General features: G+C 45.0%; 1 protein-coding gene across 2 annotated transcripts in view; it reads left to right on the top strand.

The window, feature by feature from the left end:
* NCAPD3 (non-SMC condensin II complex subunit D3) overlaps nucleotides 1-19,801 on the top strand; it is a 102,164-nt gene that overhangs the window by 49,175 nt on the left and 33,188 nt on the right. For both annotated transcript variants that reach the window (XM_029075524.1, XM_029075523.2), the window contains exons 17-22: nucleotides 2,184-2,375; nucleotides 2,684-2,784; nucleotides 2,885-3,000; nucleotides 14,806-14,913; nucleotides 16,839-16,950; nucleotides 17,045-17,152. In XM_029075524.1, the coding sequence (XP_028931357.1) occupies nucleotides 2,184-2,375; nucleotides 2,684-2,784; nucleotides 2,885-3,000; nucleotides 14,806-14,913; nucleotides 16,839-16,950; nucleotides 17,045-17,152 (737 nt within the window). The remainder of the gene's footprint in view (nucleotides 1-2,183; nucleotides 2,376-2,683; nucleotides 2,785-2,884; nucleotides 3,001-14,805; nucleotides 14,914-16,838; nucleotides 16,951-17,044; nucleotides 17,153-19,801) is intronic.

Genomic DNA, 19,801 nt, shown 5'->3' on the forward strand with positions numbered 1-19,801 from the left:
CTTTCTCTTGTCCATTTTCTACTTCCACTACACTCTGGTTCAATTGCACTCCTTTTCCCTGAAGCAAGCCTTCAACCTGAACCCTGCTTGTGGCTCACCTATCTTTGATCTCTTGCTCACACCCATCCCCCAGCGTGGAGTGCTCTCCCCCATCAACTCCACCAAACCCCAACGAAACATCCCCCACCTTCAGGATATTCATGCTGTCTTTTTATGCCAGGCTGATGGTCCAGCGGGAAAAGCCTGGCATCAAAGTTAGCTTTAATGGAAGGATGACTTCCTGGTTCCTGCATGCTGAACTTTTGTTGTCTACTTCATAGCATAGACTGAGGTGGTGGTATATTTAGCCTCTGGTTCACTTGGCTTCTTCCTTGCTTTTTTTTCCTCAGTTTTCTGTCAGGTTCTTTCCCTGTATGTTTTAAGAGTGATTGGCCCACTGGAATCATATTACTTATCAACTATTTCCCCAACTTGTTTACACATTTTCAAAGGCCATTACAATCTTGAAATCCATAGTACAGGCCTCATTCTCTCGTTGGCTCATGAGTTGCTTAGAACAGGCCCGGAGGCCAGAGTTCTACTCTCATCACAGTGGTGACACTCAACAGATTACTTAGCATCCACGTTTCTATTTTCCTTTTAGTGAAATGAGGATGATGATTGTACATGAATCATTAGCGACCCCCGAGTATACTAATGCTTTGGCAGTATAATTTGAGATTGTTTCTGCAGTCAGGCAGAAGATTATAATGTGAACTTCAGTCAAACCATCAGAAGAGACCTGTTGGTCTTTTTAATGAATAGTTTTTTAATGAATAGTAGTTATTTTCAAATGGGAACTCTAAATGTCTGAGCCTATCAGCTATTTATTAGGCTGTGTTTCTGTTTTATCTTTTGTAGTTACCTCTTTTCTCCATGCTTTGGTAATCTCCAGTTTTAAATGAGAAGCAGCCACACTAATTACATGTTTTTTGTGTTCCTAGCAGCCCAAGATAGCAAAATTAATTGAGGGAGGAGAGAAAACATTGCATATATTTATAAGGAGCTATGTACATTTCTAATTCTTCACTCGGGTATTCAATATGGTTCTTGGGTTTCTGATTAATATAACCTCACTGTTTTGCAGAATGGTGAGGGGAAATCTCAAAAGAAAGAGGTGGTTCAGAAATGACAGGGTCATAAGCGAATAGCATTAGTTTTTGATTCATAGTTTTTTTAAAGGCGTTCTGAAAAAGACTCTTTTTTTTCAATTAGTCTAATTGGCCCTTTTTTAAAATGGTAATTTGCCTGTTCTTTCAATTAATCACTGATGTTCACTGAGTGATTACTGTATGCAGAGCATACTTGGGAGAGTGGATAGACCCAATTCCTGCCCACAAGGAGCTAACAGGCTAGACAAGGACAAGCATTAAAATAAATTATTTTTTAATGGTATTTAAGCATTTATTAGGTTCCAGGCACTGCACTGAGCGCTGGGGTACATACGAGCTAATCAAGTTGGACACAGATGAGGTAACTGAGGCACAGAGAAGTGAAATGACTTGCCCAGCAGACAAATGGCAGGGCCAGGATTAGAATCTAGACCCTTCTAACTCTGAGGCCCATGTTCTGTCGGAAGGCCATGCTGCTATGTATTTGTAAGTGCGGTGAGGCTGGTGGAGAGGTGAATATCAAAGTGCTTTCTCCTCCCCCAAATTAGCCAGGGTCAATTGTTTTCATGGTTTTTATGATCAAAAACGTGTCGAAATGTGCCTCACTGCTATTGGTGGCTTGCAGTATTTAGTCCCTCCTCTTCCCAGTGCCGATTTGTACTCAATTGCATTTTGAGATGTATTTCTTCTTCTAGAGACTAATGCCACCATTTCTGGGGTTTGTGCATGAGCAATTATGCACGACTACCAACTCTGTCATACTGTACTCACCCAAGTGCTTAGTACAGTGCTCTGCACACAGTAAGTGCTCAATAAATACCATTGATTGTTTGATATATGTATGGCAAACGTTCTAATTTTGTGGAAGGGTTCCAGGTTTTCTCTAATAAACTATTAGCCAGTATCCGCCTCTGCAGAGTGAATGTGGGAACCAGCTAGATTTGATTCCCTTCAACTCCAATCTTAAGCCGAGTAGTCGAATGTGTGCTATTTATAGATATGACTCCATTTTCCCTTCTCCTCTTTTTCCAGCCGCTATTTAAACAAGGCCTTTTATCTGTGGTCCAAGAAAAACAAATTCTCATCCACTTTTATAAACAATGTGATAACCCATACGGAAACAGAACACTCTGCTCCGGCCTGGATGCTCCTGGCAAAGGTCGCCTGCTCGTCACCCAAACTGGATTACACCAAAATCATCGAATCCTGGGAGAGAGTCTGTGGGTGCGTACGCGCCTAGTCGAGTAATGGAGGGGCAGTGAGAGGCTCTTTCTTCTTCAGCCAAGGGACACAGCTGTTCCTTACAAAGTCATTCAGATTCAAGCACTCTATTTCAATTCCAGTGTGAAAAATGCAAAGTCTTTCCATCAAAAACACAAGTCTTCAGTTTCAGACTCCCCATCCCAGCATAGTACCTCACCCTAATGGTCCATTTTGGCTTCAGCTAATTTTCCAGCTCTCCCCCAAACTGAAAATCCAGGGAACTGAGTGTTTTCTAATGGTGTTTCTTCTTGGTTTCTCACTTTCTTTAGGCATCACAACACTGTCTGTCCAAGCACCACGGGACATATCCTGTGTGTGATTGGGCATATTGCAAAACACCTGCCCAGGGATACCCGGGACCGGCTGACTGGTAAGGGTCTACTGGGGTCTGGGGGAGGCAAGGCTGGTTCTCAGTTCGGTTGGAGTTTGGAGTAGCTGGAAAACTTGGAGCGGTTCGACTTCCTCCTCAGGTGTTATCACGAGCAAGCTGCGGGAGTTTGGGTGGCCCCCAGAAGTTATTAGCCCAGCCGTTGAAGCCTTGCAGAAGCTCTGCCATGCGTATGCAGAGACCCCGGAGGAGACCCAGGTAAGATATCAGCTGTACCTGTATTCTGTTTCATTGTGGGGCCTGGGCAGGTGCATTTCTTCCTGAGTCTCATGTGGTCCCCTGGAAATGAGTTAAGCCATCTGAAAGGGGTATTAGCTCTCTCAGGCCCTTGGAATCAGCCGTAACTGTGGCCTCTCTGATGATCTTGTATAGATTCCATGCTTAGCATAGTAAACACCTAATAAATACACCTTCATTGTGAAGATGTGTTCAACATTACCCCGAATAGTCAAAGTCTTGGCATGCATTTCACAGTGTGCTCCCTCCCGCTCACCTGCTTGCTTGTTTCCACTCTGTGCCCCAGTGGGGACACCGCTGGTGAGAATAAGAGGATGAGGGTGGCCCTCCACAGACCACCAACACGAGAATCAATTATTTCACATAGGTTTTGAGTCCTAGAAGAGGCTTTATGGTGAGACAAAGGCTCATCAGTCATTTCCTAATTCTCACCATCCTTCTCCCTTTCCCTCCTCCTAGGTCATCTTATTTCCTCCTTCCTCTGTCTTCCCTTCTCCCTTCTTTCTCTCACCATGACTCTCCTTCTTCTTCCTCCTCTCTTACCCTTCTTTCCTTCCCTGCAACAGCTCTTTCAGACTTTTAACTCCCTCCTTAAATCCCATCCCCTCACTCCCCTGATCTCTTGCCCTTAATGACCTGACCATTCATTCAACAGTATTTATTGAGCACTTACTATGTGCAGAGCACTGTACTAAGCGCTTGGAAAGTACAAATCGGCAACAGATAGAGACAGTCCCTGCCCATTGATGGGCTTACAGTCTAATCAGGGGAGACAGACTGACAAAAACGATAGCAATAAATAGAATCAAGGTGATGTACATCTCATTAACAAAATAAATAGGGTAATAAAAATATAGACAATTGAGCAGACGAGCACAGTGCTGAGGGGAGGAGAAGGGAGAGGGGGAGGAGCAGAGGGAAAGGGGGGAAAGGGAGGCTTAGCTGAGGGGAGGTGAAAGGGGGGGCAGAGGGGCAGCAGAAGGAGCAGAGGGAAAAAGGGAAGCTCAGTCTGGGAAGGCCTCTTGGAGGAGGTGAGCTCTAAGTAGGGCTTTGAAGAGGGGAAGAGAACTAGTTTGGCAGAGGTGAGGAGGGAGGGCATTCCAGGACAGTGGGAGGACGTGGCCCAGGGGTCGATGGCAGGATAGGGGAGAATGGGGGACGGTGAGGAGGTGGGAGGCAGAGGAGCAGAGCGTGCGGAGTGAGGAGTAGAAAGAGAGAAGGGAGGAGAGGTAGAAGGGGGCAAGGTGATGGAGAGCCTTGAAGCCTAGAGCAAGAAGTTTTTGGTTTCTGCAGAGGTTGATAGGCAACCACTGGAGCGTTTTAAGAAGGGGTGTGACATGTCCAGAGTGTTTTTGCAGGAAGATGAGCCAGGCAGCGGAATGAAGAATAGACTGGACCGGGGAGCGACAGGATGAAGGGAGATCAGAGGGAAGGCTGACACAATAATCCAGCCGGGATATTATGAGACCCTGTACTAGTATGTACCAGTACCGACCATGTACTTTGTCAGTAAAATTGAAACCATCATGGGTGGTCTCCCTAAAATCTCCTCTGCTGCTCTACAGTCCTTTCTGCCTCCTGCCCCCTCTTTAACTCTCCCATCCTTCCCAGCAGTATCTCAAGAGATCTCCCATCTCACCTTATCAAATTGACTCATTCCCTCTTCTCATCTCCATCTCCATCTGCCATCTCCAACTGTTCACATTCCAGTGGCTCCTTCCTCCTTGCTTTCAAGCACGCCCATGTCTCCACTAACCCCTTCCTTGATTCCCTCAGCCCCCTTCACTATATGGAAACAACCTTCTTTAAAGACAAGTGACCTCCCTCTTGCCAAATCCAGTGACCACCACTCCATACTAATCTTCCTGAACACCTGTGCTGCTGTCGACACTGTGGACTACTCCCCTCTTCCGGTTACCTTCTCCAACCTTGTCTTCATTATCACAGTATTCTCGTGGTTCTCCTCCTATCTCTCTTACTGCTACTTCTTGTCTCTTTTGCAGGCATTTCCTTTACCTCCCTCCCTCTGACTGGGGGGGTTCAGTTATGGGTCCCCTTCTATTCTCCACCTACACCCCCTCTCTCAGAAAACTCCCTCACTCCCATGGCCTCAACTACCATCTCTGTGTGGATGATTCCCAAATCTACATCTCCAGCCCTGATCCTTCTTCTTTGAAGTCTCACATTTTTTCCTGCTTTCAGGACATATTTACCTGGATGTCCCACCGATATCTCAAACTTAATGCATTCAAAGCAGAGCTCCTCAGCTTCCCAACCAAACCCTCTCCTTCCCCTAACTTTCTTATCACTGTAGACAGCACCACCATCCTCCCAGTCTCACAAACCCGTAACCTTGGCATTATCCTCAACTGATAACATTCAACCCACATATTCCATCTGTCATGAAATCTTGTTAGTTTTACCTTAACCTTATTGCTGAAATGACCTCTTCCTCTCCATCCCAACTGCTACCAGCATTCATCTTATCCTGCCTGACTACTACATCAACCTCCTCGCTGACCTCCCTGCCTCCTGTTCTCCTCCCTCTCCAATTCATACGTCATTCTGCTGCCCAAATCATTTTTCTGAAAACCATTCAGACCACGTCTTCCTACTCTAGAACTTCCAGGGTTGCCCATCCACCTGTGCATCATACAGAAACTCCTTACCATTGATTTTAAGGTACTCAATCAGCCCTCTCTCTCCTACCTAACCTCGCTAATCTACTACCAACATGCCCTCTCCACTCCTCTAACACCAGCCTACTCTCTGTACCATGATCTCCTCTATCCCACCACCTTGTCCAGGTTCTCCCTTGGTCCTAGAACTCCCTCAACTTTCATATCTGGCATTCCACCACTCTCCCCACATTCAAAAGCCTCCTAAAATCATATCTCCTCCAAGAGCCCTTCCCAGACTAAGGCAAGAGGGAGGTCACTGGTCTTTAAAGAAGATTGTTTCCATATAGTGAAGGGGGTTGAGGGAATCAAGGGAGGGGTTTTTAGGCTAGTGGAGACATGGGTGTGCTTGAAAGCAAGGAGGAAGGAGCCACTGGAAAGTGAACAGTTGGAGGTGGCAGATGGAGATGAGAAGAGGGAATGAGTTATCCATCCTCCCGCTGCTTCAGTTTTGCATTTGCCTGTGTACCCTTTAGATCTTTTGTTACTCATCCCAGCCCCCCAGTACATATATATTCTTAAACTTTTCTATTTCCCCTATCTCTAATCTATTGTAGTGCTTGACTCCCCCTGTAGACTGTAGTTGTCCCTCAAGGTTCAGTCTGAGTCCCCTTCTAGTTTCCATCTACATGTACTCCCTTTGATGGATTCAACTACCACCTCTATGATTCCCCAAATCTTCATCTGCAGCCCTGATCTCTCTCCCTGTCTTTAGTCTCGCATTTCCTCCTGTCTTCAAGATATCTCTACTCGATGTGCCGCGGTCACCTCAAACTTGACATGTCCAAAGCAGAACTCCTTATCTTCCCATCACTGAAGATGGCACCACCATCTTTCCTGTCTCACAAGCCCTTAACCTTAGTGACTGCTCTCTCGTTCAACCCACATATTCAGTCAATTATATCAGTTCAACCTTCACAGCATCACTAAAATCTCCCCTTTCCTCTGTCCATACTACTACCACATTAATCCAATCACTTATCCATCCCACTTTGATTACTGAACCAGCTTCTTTGCTGATCTCTCTTGCCTTCTTTCTCTCCAGTCCATACTTCACTCTGCTGCCTGCATCATTTTTCAACAAAAATGTTCAGTCCAAGTTTCCCCATTCTTCAGGAACATCCAGTGGTTACTCCTGCACCTCTGCATCAGATAGAAACTTCTTTCTATCTGCTTGAAAGCGCTCAATTACCTTGCCCTATCCTTACTTATCTCACTGCTCTCCTACTACAACTCAGCCCATACACTTCGCTCCTCTTATGCCAACCTACTCACTGTACCTCGGTCTCATCTATCTCGCCACTGACCTCTCACCCACCTCCTGCCTCTGGCCTGGAATGCCCTCCCTCTTCACATCTAAAAGACAATTCTCTCTCCCACTTGAAAGCCTTACTGAAGGCACATCTCCTCCAAAAGGTCGTTTCTTACTAAGCCCTTATTTCCTCTTCCACTTTGTTCGGTGTTGCCCTGATTGTTTCCTTTATTCACACCCCACCTGCCCCAGGCCCACAACACTTGAGAACATATTTGTAATTTATATTAATGTCTGTCTGCCCCTCTAGACTGTAACCTTGTTGTGGGCAGGGAGCGTGTCTACCAACTCTGTTCTCTTGATATATATGTAATCTCCTAAGCACTTAATACAGTGCTCTCCACACAGTAAGTGCTCAATAAATATGACTGGGGAGGAATCAAGTCTACCAACTCTGTGGTTATGTACTTTCCCAAATGCTCCATACAGTGCTCTGCCCATAATAAACAATAAATATCACTGATAGAGTAATTCTCCCTTCCTTTCCTTTTTGTCCTTCCTCTCTTCTCCATCCACCTTTCTCCCTCTTCCATCTTCTTCTCCTGTCCTCATATCCCCAAGCCTCCTCCCTTTCCATTCTTCCTCATCTTCTCCTCTATCCTTCATTCTCCTCCTCTTTTCCTTCTTCTCTCTTTGCCCTCTTCTCATGTCCCTCCTTTTCCAGCTTCATCTTTCCCAAATTTCCTCTTTCCTCCTCATCTTGCATCTTTCTCCTCCTCCTACATCCTCCACCTCCTTTAGTGGCTTGAAAGAAATACTGTTTTTCCTTCCTGTTCCTAACTGGCCTGGAGACATTTAGGCTCAGTACAGTATATGGGGATTAATGCTGTATTTGCAAATAAGTGACTTTGATTCCAGAAAACATACCTTTGCTTCTAAGGTTAAATGTTACTGTCATGCTTAAAATATGTCTTACAGTGATGCATAATGCAGCTCTCCGTTCTGCAGGAATGGGTTGAATGGGCTATTTGGAATTTCCATTTATTCCTTTTAAGACAAGTACTGTCTTGAGTGACAGGCCTACACATTGTCAGATGCGGCAGTGGGTTTGGGGATATGGACAGTAGTCTGTAGTGACAGGGATTCTAGAAGGCTAGTCAGAAACAAACTGTGGTCTCTTTGGACTCTGTGACAAATGAATGGCTTAGAAGAAAATGCTCCTCCCATCACCCAACTAATTCAGTTCTCTGCCTTTTGTTGCATTTTCCTGCTCTGGAAGAGATAGTCCATATTTGATTGGTTGCTTTTTCCTCAAGGGATTAGTTGTAATAAATCAATATGCTCTAATTTTGTTGCCTGAGGCACAAGACAGGTTGGAATTTGCTTAGCAGAAAATGCTGAGCTGTTTCCTACGTAAATGCTGCCTGGCGTTTTCTTCGTTTCCATGTCTTGGAGCTTTTCTGGAAGTGATGATATGTTTATTTTTTAGGTTTCTTTAGCACCTTTCCTCAGAAGAGAAATATTTCTCTTCAGAAATTTCCTCTGAGAAATATTTCTTAAGTCTGCATCAACAAAAATTGGATAGGAAGGTTAGTAGTGAGAATAACCAACTGAGGGGAACAGAGGAGAAAGGGAAATCAAAGGAACCCATGGAAGGCTCAGAGAAGGAGCATCCTGAAAATACAGATGGTTCTAAGTTTAGTACTTGGAATGCTTATCATTTCCTTCTTTCTCTAAAGTTTAGTTTCCTCCTGAATTAATCTCTCTGAGGATCCACAGGTCGGACTGTAGGGAGAGGTGGGAAATTACAGCCACTGACATAGGCTGTAGAGAAAGAGCATGGCTCAGGGGAAAGAGCACAGGCTTGGGAGTCAGAGGTCATAGGTTTGAATCCTGGCTCTTCCACTTGTCAGCTGTGCGACTGTTGGCAAGTCACTTAACTTCTCTGTGCCTCAGTTACCTCATCTGTAAAATGGGGATTGAGATTGTGAGCCTCATGTAGGACAACCTGATTACTCTGTATCTACCCCAGCGCTTAGAACAGTGCTCTGCACATAGTAAGCGCTTAACAAATATCAACATTATTATTATTATAGGCTCCTGCTGCACAGAAGTTGGGCCCAGGTCGATCTTCAATGGACAAGTCCTACCACTGAAGCTGTTGGAATAGTTGGTTCCCATTAAATGAACTGCTGATTCATTCAGTCATATTTATTAAGCACTTTCTATGTGCAGAGCACTGTACTAAGTGCTTGGGAGAGTACAATACAACAATGAAGAGTGACAATCCCTGCCTAGAACGAGCTCACAGTGTAGAGACGGGGGAGACAGACATTGATACAAATAAATAAAATTGCAGAAACATACGTAAGTGCTGTGGGGCTTTGAAATGAGGGGAGAGGAGCAAGTCAGAGCGAGCGATGCAGATGGGAGTGGGAGATGAGGAAAAGTGGGGCTTAGTCTGGGAAGACCTCTTGGAAAAGATCTGCTTTCAGGAAGGCTTTGAAGCGGGGTGGGGGGAGAATAGTTGTCTGGCGGATTTGAGGAGGGAGGGCATTCCAGGCCAGAGGCAGGATGTGAGCCAGGAGTCTATGGTGGGTCAGGCAAGATGGAGGCACAGTGAGAGGTCAGCATGAGAGGAACAAAGTATGCGAACTGGGCTGTTAGAAGGAGAGAAGTGAGGTAAGGTAGGAGAGGGCAAGGTGATGAAGTGCTTTAAAGCCAATGGTGAGGACTCAACGGAGGTGGATAGACAACCCCTGGAGGTTTTTAAAGAGAGAGGTGACATGTCCTGAACGCTTGTGTAGAAAGATGACCCAGGCAGCAGAATGAAGTATGGACTGGAGTGGGGAGAGGCAGGAGGTTGGGAGGTCAGCAAGGAGGCTGATGTACTAATCTAGGAAGGATAGGATGAGTGATTGTGTTAACATCGTAGCAGTTTGGATGTAGAGGAAAGGGCGGATTTTAGCAATGTCATGAAGGTGGGACCGATAGGATTTGGTGACAGATTGAATATGTGGGTTGAATGAGAGAGAGAGGAGTCAAGCGAAGGTAAAGGGCTTGTGAGACAGGAAGGATGGGGGTGCCATCTACAGTGACAGGAAAGTCCAGGAGAGGGCAGGGTTTAGGTGGGAAGAAAAGGAGCTAGGTTTTGGATGTGTTAAGTTTGAGGTGACAGGAGGATATCCAAGTAGAGATGTTTGAAAGTCAGGAGGAGATGCGAGCCAAGAGAGAGAGCGATATCAGGGCTGGAGCTGTAGATTTGGGTATTATCTGCATAAAGATGGTCCTTGAAGCCATGGGAGCAAATGAGTGTAGATGGAGAATAGAAGGGGACCGAGAACTGAACCTTGGGGGTCCCCCTCGGGCGGGAGGCAGAGGAGGGGCGCGGGAAGGAGACTGAGAATGAACAGCCAGAGAGATGAGGAGAACCAGGAGAGGTAGAGTCAGTGAAGCCAAAGTTGGATAATGTTTCTAGGAGAAGAGGGTGGTCCACAGTATCAAGGCAGCTGAGAGGTCGAGGAGATTATGATGGAGCAGAAGCCCTTGGGTTTGGCAAGAAGGAGATCACTGGTGACCGTCGAGAGGGTGGTTTCAGTGGAGTGAAGGGCATGGAAGCTAGATTGGAGGGGAGCCAGTAGAGATTTGGAGGAAAGGAATTTAAGACAGCAGGTGTAGATGGCTCTTTGAAGGAGTTTGGAGAGGAAAGGAAGGCGGGAGATGGGGCGATAACTGGAGGGAACTGTGGGGTCAAAGGAGGTGTTTTTTAGGATGGGAGAGACATGGGCAAGTTGAAAGCAATGGGGAAGAAGCTATTGGAGAGTGAACAGTTGAAGATGGCTGTTAGAGAGGGAAGGAGGAAGGGGCCAAGATTTTTATAAGGTGTGAATGAATGGGGTCTGATGCACTAGTGGAGGGGTGACATTTGAGAGGAGGTAGGAGATCTCCTCCAGAGATACTGCTTGGAAGGATGGGAAAGTTGAAGAGGGGGCCAATAATGGGAGGGGCAGTTTTAGGGAGCTCTCACCTGATGGTATTAATTCTCTTAATGAAGAAGATAGCCAGGCCATTGGGGGCTAGGTTTGTGGGAGGCGGGGGGCAGGGGGCCTGAGGAGGGAGTTAAATGTCTGGAACAACTGGCGAGGGTGATGGGCATGGGTGTCAATAAGGAAAGAGAAATAGTTTTGCTGGGCAGAGGAGAGAGCAGAGTTAAAGCAAGCAAGGATAAACCTGAAGTGCACAAAGACAGCCAGAAATTTAGATTTCTGCCAGTAGCATTCTGCGGATCAAGCAGAGAGCGGAGGAGGCCGACTGTGCAGATGATCCAGGGCTGTGGGTTAGTGGTACGAGTTGGACGAAGGGATGGGGAGCGAGTGGGTTGAGTTCAGTAGAGAGGGTGATGTTGAGAACGTCTGTTTGGTCATCAAGAGTGGGTAGGTTGAATATGGAGGCTAAATGGGGCATGATAAGTTGAGAGAGTTGGATGTGTGAGTCTAAAGACTGTGCAGTAGTTAGAGATGATGAGATCAAATGTGTGTCCAAGTTGGTGAGTGGGGGAGGTGGGGTGATGCAGGAGGTGGGCGGAGTTGAGGAGTGATAGAAGATGGACGGCAGAGGGGTCATCAGGAACATCTAAGTGGATATTGAAATCCCCAGGGATCAAAGTAGGCATGGAAAAAGAAGGAATGTGAGAAAGGGATCAAAATAGTTAAAGAAGTTGAAGATAGGACCTCAGGGTCGGTAGGTGACAGCTACTAGAATCTGGAGAAGGTGGTAGAGACAGATGATGTGGGCTTCAAAGAAAGAGAAGGGGGAGGTGGGATGGTACAAAAATGGTAATAGAGCACGAGAAGGAAGCCAACACCACCTCATTCATTCAATCAATTGTATTTATTGAGCGTTTACTGTGTGCAGAGCACTGTACTAAGTGCTTGGAAAGTACAGTTCGGCAACAAATAGAGACAATCCCTGCCCAGTGGGCTCACAGTCTAGAAGGGGGGAGACAGGCAACAAAACAAAGCAAGTGGACAGGCATCAATATAAATAAATAGAATTATAGGTGTATACATAGTAAAATAAATGAAATAATAAGTATGTACATATATACGTAAATGCTTTGTGGCGGGGAGGGGGTAGATTAGGGGGAGGGAGTAGGGGCAATGGGGGGGAGGAGGAGCAGAGGAAAAGGAGGCTTAATCTGGGAAGGCCACTGGAGGAGGAGAGCTATCAGTAGGGCTTTGAAGGAGGGGAAGTGTGATAGTTTGGCAGTTGCGAGGAGGGAGAGCATTCCAGGCCAGAGGTAGGACATGGGCCAGGGGTTGGCGATGGGACAGGCGAGAAAGAGGCACAGTGAGAAAGCACCAGAGGAGCGGAGTTTATGGGCTGGGATGGAGAAGGAGAGAAAGGGAGGTGAGGTAGGAGGAGGCAAGGTGATGGAGAGCTTTGAAACCAAGACTGAGAAGTTTTTGCTTGATTTGAAAGTTGATAGGCAACCACTGGAGATTTTTGAAGAGCGGGGTGACGTGCCCAAGGCATTTCTGTAGAAAGATAATCCAGCAACAGAGTAAAGTATAGACTAAAGTGGAGAGAGACAGGAGGTTGGGAGATCAGAGAGGAGGCTGATGGAGTAATCAAGTCGGGATAAGATGAGTGATTGTACTAAAAGTAGAGGTTTAGATGGAGAGGAAAGGGCGGATCTTGGTGATGTTGTGAAGGTGATATGGCTCACATTGTTGGAAAATCAACTGAGGGAAGCTCATTGGACAAAGTGGGATTGTGAAGAGATTGTGTGCATGGGAGAGTACAATACAACAATAAACAGTCACATTCCTTGCCCAAAACAGGCTTACAGACTGATACCCTCCAAAAGACTCTTAGAGAAACAGTGTGGCTCAGTAGAAAGAGCATGGGCTTGGGAGTCAGAGGACGTGGTTTCTTATCCCGGACCCGCCACTCTTGTCTGCTGTGTGACCTTGGGTAAGGCACAAAAACTTCTCTTAGCTTCAGTTACCTCCTCTGTAAAATGGGGATTAAAATCGTGAGCCCCACATGGGACAACTTGATCACCTTGTATCTACCCTAGCACTTAGAACAGTGCTCAGCACATAGTAAGCATTTAACAGATACCATAATTATTATTATTACTCTGCAGAGAGTGAGCTCTCAATATATACCACTGATTGCTTGTTTGAGAAAGAAGACAATTTCAGGATGAGGGAAGAGGTGAACTAGGCGATGGAGGCTGAAGAGTTGAGAGTGAGGTTGGCTTGGGAGGGATGAAGACAGAGAATTGGAGAATAAATACGGTTCAACCGGTAGTTGGAGAGCCCTGAAGCCGATTGTGAGGGATTTTCACGAGATCCTCCCCCAGAGCCAGTGGATAGTTTTGAGAAGAGGAGACCTTTGGGTTGAGTAATGCTTCAGGATGATGATGGTCACGGTTAGTAGGGATTGGAAGTGGAAGAGGTTGAAGACTGGGAACTGGCCAGGAGGCTAATGCAGTAGTTTTGCTGGGAGTTTTTACGGAGAGTGAGCAGTTTGGGTGGAGAGAAAGGGGCAGATCTGGCAGACTTACAGGGAGAACGAGCAGGATTGGCAGGAGAAGGAAGAAGAGTTGAAATGACAGTGAAGGGTCAATCAGTTGGTCATATTTATTGAGCGCTTACTGTTTGCAGTGCACTGTACTGTTTGGGAGAGTAGAGTATAATAGAGTTGCTAGACATGTTTCTTGCCCACAACAAGCTTACGGTCTAAGTCAGAGCTGACCCCAAGGTTGCAGGCTTCTGGCACAGAAAGAATAGGGAAGTTGACCGCTGAGTTGGGAAAAGTTTGGAGGAGTGGGTTTAGTGGAAAAGATGAGTTCCATTTCCAGTTGTTCTAAGAGATGATATTCCTCAGGAATAAATATCCTCCTCCCAGGAAGGAATATAGGCAGAATGTACAGATACCTTGGTCTCTTTCTCTGACTGTAATGTACGTTCCTTTGTGAATGTGGGCATTTGTTCACCTCTTACTCCTATCGGTAGGAGTACTGTATTACTTTGATAGTTGTTGTGTCGTTTGTGAATGAATATATTTGCCAGGAGGCAACCCACCAAATATCCTGAGTAGGCTGGTAAATATTTTGGGTTATCCAAAGCTTTTATGGGCCAATTGATTTCTGAAATTGTCAACTTTTTAATCTAATTCCTTTAGGATTATTAGAGATGAATTTCAGAGGGTCATCTGGGAGATTTCTCTCAACGGACAATTTATAATATACACTAGTCAATCATTTGAATGGGTTGGCATAGTTGCAGGCTCCTCTGCTGAGAAGTGGGAACTATATGATTTCTCTGTGAGGAGTTCCTGTGTTCTTTTTCAGTAATGGTTATGCAACCGTTTGTACTGGTGCTTCTCAGTAATCACAGCAGTTATTCCTCTGGCTTCCACTGTTACACAGACCAGAGGGAATTACCTTCCTTTCTACATTGGTTGAAGAACGCTATTAGCTTTTCGAAATTGAGTAGACTTTCCTACATTAATTTTTATAGTAAAAATAGGGTAGAAATAAAAGGAGAGCAACTGTTCAAATCCAGACAATATTTTCTGTAAATGTCACCTAAGAGCTGGGTGCCTGGACGTTTTTAGCAACTGAGAAATAACTCATCGTGTGATGTATAGCCAAAAAAAAAATGCAGTGTAAACCTGATGCCTAGATTTGGGAGTTTTGTTTTTACAGTGGGTACATTCTGGAGTTGACTGACCCCTCTTCGAGTTCATCAAGCATATTGCCTTGGTGAATATTTGGATTCACCTATATCATATGCAGCAGCATTTATCTTTACCTTACCGCAGGTATTACTGAATCAGGTGTGCGAGGGTCTCCTGTCAACCTGTGATCGTTACATCTCCAATATAGTTCTTAAAGAAGGTGGAGCGGGGTTTATGGAGGAAGACTTGCTGGTAAGTAACTCATCTTTTACTTTATCCCGGTCCTTTCTTAGCGCTAATGTTTTCTTTGCTCTCCTACGACGCTAACCAAAACATTGAATTACAAAGTCAGGGTCAGTACCTTAACTTCCAACTGATATCTTAGGTAAGCTGATTTTTCTGAAGAAATTTTGATTGCCATTCTAGTATTAAAATGGAATTTTTCCCTCTTAGATTGTGAGCTCTGTGTGGGACATGTCTAATCTGAGTTCCTTGTTTGTACGGCAGGGCTCATGACATTTGGCACCTAGTAAGTGTTTCAAAAATATAATAAGGGTAATTGTTGTTCTGAAATAATTTTACAAGATACCTTTCATTCACCAAATTTATGAGAGATCCTTGATTCAGATGAGGCAAGCATACTCCCAGCTTTAACAAGCCCAACATTGAAATAAGAGAAGAAATAAAGTAGGCTCACTCTTTGCTACCTTTTTGATTAGAAAAATACCTTTTGTGCTATAAATTAGGGAATGGTACTGAATAGTTCTAAAGAAACATCTGAAATAAAAATGAGATGTTTTAATATTCAAAACACATGGCATTCCATAGCCCCCTTTCCCCTGCAATCCCAGCGCCAGAAGCAGTTTCAGTGCAAGAGATTGCTTTAGCACGAAATGAGGTAGTGAATGTCAAGCTAATTAACTGATTTGATTGGCTAAACCTCAAGAAGTGTGTTCTGGTAATTCTGAAAGTTACTGATCCTAGCATCTGGCATTATCCTGTGAAGGAAATAATGAGCTATTTTTTTCTTTGAAACTCTTCAGTACTGGCTGCTTTTAAAAAGAATTGGACCATTTTTTAATCCAGAAAAGCTGTCTCCTGAATTCCCTTCCACTCTGACAGTCCAACATTCACAATTTCTAGTGATTGAAGACCACGGTTACTTTAGTTATGGAAAGACACTCCTAATGCCCCAAGTTTTATTATGAGCACATTTCTGTATTAAAACTTCCCTGGATCAGAAGCAGGGAACATTTAGGTAATGAAACTTAAACTTATTTTAGAATAAGTTTTATTTCTGCAACTTCTGGAAGGACCTGTTATTCCCCTCACATGGAGTTTTAAATTTCACCACTGAGGCTAACTAAAGCCATTGCCCCAGAGTTTCTGATTTTTCTGACCGGTGTACTGTTTCATAGCTCAATCCGTAATTAATGTGATTGTCCGAGTTCACCTTTCGGCAAGGATGGATTCAGGTGGACAGAAGTTCCCAGTCCTTTCATGTCTAAGCACTGGGAAAGAATACACAGGTGGGAATTAGACATAGTGTCTGGCACTCTGATCATCTAAAATTATAAGGGAAGAGAAGAGACAGGCAATGGGATAGGAATCAAAGTCCTAAGACAGCATACAGATGGGGACAAATGCCTTGCCTTTACCTTACGAGGGTCTCCTGTCAACCTGTGAGCGTTACATTTCCAATATAGTTCTTAAAGAGGATAGAGCAGGGTTTATGGAGGAGCAGAATTTCTGGCTCCTCACAGCTCTGGCTCTCCTGTGGCTCCTCCACAGTCACAAACATAGCCACAGTGACCACTCCCATAGCAGCCGCCGCCACAGTTTCCCTGAGTTTCTGTGAAGGTGGCGGCCAGGCTGCAGCTAATTTTCTCTGTCCCACCAGGGTGGTGCTAGGTAGGTCGGGATGGAGGTTCTTTGGTGATGGTGAAAAAACGGGTACAGAATCCTGGAAAGGCGGCAAGACTGTCTGGCAGAGGGGAACTCCAAGGCCCATGGGTGTCGCGATGGGAAGGCAGCAGTGTTCCTGGTGGATTCCCTCCACCAGGGTCGAGAGAGAGGCCAAAGGGCCTCTGTTTGTGGATAAAATCCTCAGAACATAGCACCCATTGATTTTTTTTCTCTTTTATATTTTCTGACCACCCTGCTGCTTCTCTTCATAGGTAAGACACATCTTTACATTAGGAGAGGTAGCACAACTCTGCCCGGCCAAAGTCGAGAAACGAGTCTTCCTTCTCATCCAGTCCATTCTGGCTTCTGTCGATGCGGAGACAAGTGAGGCCCTTGAGATTATATGAAGGAAGAATTAAGTTATTTTTTAAGCCGTTTCGACACTTGGTGTAAATGTAAATTTACTTTTTTTCCTCAGTGATTCCAACGGAAGGAAGCGATAATCTTCCAGCTTCCCAGCCACTTTCCCAATTCAAAGGTTCTTTCATGCCTCCGGTGATCCGAGCTCATGCATTCATTACCTTAGGTAAGAACAGCAGAGCAAGAATTTGATGACTACGCCAGGGAGTCAGAGGACCTGGGTTTTAATCCTGGTTTTGCCCCTTGCCTGCTGTGTGACCTTCATCAATCACTTCACTTCTCTGGGCCTCAGTTTCCTCATCTGTAAATTCAATCAATCAATTGTATTTATTGATTGCTTACTATGTGCAGAGCACCATACTAAGTGCTTGGGAGAGTACAGTGCAACAGAATTAGCAGTCATGTTCCCTGCCCATAGCAAGCTTACAATCCTAGAGGGGGAGACAGACATTAATATGAATGGACAATTTATAATACATAATTTAAAGATATGTACATAAGTGCAGTGGGGTCGGAGGTGGGGGGGAAAGGTCACAAAGGTCACAGATTGAAGTGCGTAGATAACATAGAAGGGAGAGTGGGTCAGGAAAGAAGGGGCTTAATTGGGAAGGCCTCTTGGAGGAGACATGACCTTAGTAATTCTTTGAAGGTGGATAAAGTGATGGTCTGGCGTATATGGAGGGGAGAGGGAGTTTCAGGCTAGGAAGGTAACTTGGGAAAGAGGTTGGTGGCAAGATAGATGAGTTGGGGGCCCAGTGAGTAAACTGGCGTTAGAGGAGGGGAGTGGGCAGGCTGGGCTGTAGTATGAAATTAGTGAGATGAGGTGGGGTGGGGTGAGATGACTGAGTGCTATAAAGCCAAGGGTAAGGAGCTTCTCTTTGATGCAGAGGTAGATGAGCAGCCATTGGACGTTCTTGAGGAATGGGGAGACATCAACTGAATGTTTCTGTTGATAAAACGATTCGTGAAGTACAGATGGGAGTGGACAGAGATATGAGGCAGAAAGGTCGGCGAGAAGGCAGATGCAGTAGTCGAGGTGTGATAGGATAAGTGCTCGGATTAGCCTGGGAACAGTTTGAATGGAGAGGAAAGGGCAGACGTTAGCAATGTCGTGAAGGTAGAACCGACAGGATTTGGTGACACTGAATATGTGAGCGGAAGGAGAGACGTCAAGGACAGTGCCAAGGTTTGTGAAGTAGGGAGGATAGTGGTGTTGTCTACAGCAATGGGAAAAACAGGGGAGAGGACAGGGTTTGGGTGGGAAGGTAAGGAGTTTAGTTTGGGATGTGTTTAATTTGAGAAGTTGGCAAGACATCCAAGTAGCTGTGTCTCGAAAGCAGGAGGAAATGCAAGAGTGCAGGGCTAGAGATGTAGATTTGGGAATCATAAAACTGAGATGAAATATCTGTCTGTCCCCCCACCCCAAGACACTGAGCTTCATGTGGGTGAGGGATTACGCCCCACATTACTACCTCCACGTTAAACAGAAACTTCTTATCGTCGGCTTTAAAACACTCAATCACCATGACCCCTCCTGCCTAATCTTGACACTTTCCTTCCACTACCCATCCTACACACTTCACTCCTCAAATACAGATCTATTCACTATAGCACGATCTCGTCTGTCTTGCCGCTAAACTCTTCCCCATGTCCTCTCTCTAGCCTGGAACGCCCTCCCTTGTCATATCCGACAGACCATCACTGTCTCCACCTTTAAAACCATATGAAAAGCACAAGGTCTTCCCTGACTAAGCCTCATTTCCTCTTCTCCCACTCCATTCTGCGTCACCTTCGCACCCTTATTCACCCTCTCCCTCATCCCCACAAGCACTTATGTACATATCTGTAATTATCATTTAGACTGTAAGGTCAGTGTAAGCAGGAAATGTATCTGTTAACTTTTTTATACTGTAATCTCCCAAGTGCTTAGTACAGTGCTCTGCACAAAGTAAGGGCTCAATAAATACAATTGATTTTGTCTGACCTGATTACCTCGTATCTAGCCTAATGCTTAGAACAGTGCTTGGCACATAGTCGGCACTTAAATACCACACAAAAAATTTCTTGCCTTTCCCCATATGCCAATTTTACAGTTCCTTAAACCTCGTCGAGCCATAGTGTAGCTTTGGTATATTTAATCTTGAGTTTGTACTTGCTGAAGTTCTGGGTTTTTTTTAGAAGTTATGGCAGGCTGGGATCTCTGATGGGCGGTCTTTATGGGCAAAACAGTTGAGTGGGCAATACTCTTAGATTTTTACCATGAGAAGAACTCTTCTGACTTGAAAACAGCCAGTGTTTAGGTCTCACTGAGAAAATGGGGGATCAGGGGGTTTTAGAGCTTGAAGTTTATTTTGAAATGAGAAGCAGCAAGGTCTAGTGGAAAAAACTCATCACCAGGCGTTGATTTACTGCTTTCCAAAGCTCTATTTGGTGAACTTTCATTACCTTTTTATTTTGCCTGATGAATGCTCTGGTTATTCATCTTTCTGTTAAATGTGGATTCTTGCCAACCTATACCAAAATGTTACCATCCCACAAAGGTTTATTAACTGACCTGTCCCCTTCTTGAGGAAGGCACAAACATTAATAGTTGTGTTTTTTGTTCAGTGCTTCCTATGTGCCAAGCACTGTTCTAAGGACTGGGGTAGATAAAAGATAATCAGGGCCCACATGACACACACACTAAGTAGCAGGGAGAGTATTTTTGAGAGCCATGTTCATTCCCCTTTACTCAGCAGAAAGTAGGTCCCAGTAAGGACACTAAAACAACCATGATAAGATTGGCATTCTAAAATTTCTAATCCAGTCAGACCTT

This window comes from Ornithorhynchus anatinus, chromosome 11, assembly GCF_004115215.2.
Source record: "Ornithorhynchus anatinus isolate Pmale09 chromosome 11, mOrnAna1.pri.v4, whole genome shotgun sequence".
In the NCBI taxonomy this organism is placed as follows: domain Eukaryota; kingdom Metazoa; phylum Chordata; class Mammalia; order Monotremata; family Ornithorhynchidae; genus Ornithorhynchus; species Ornithorhynchus anatinus.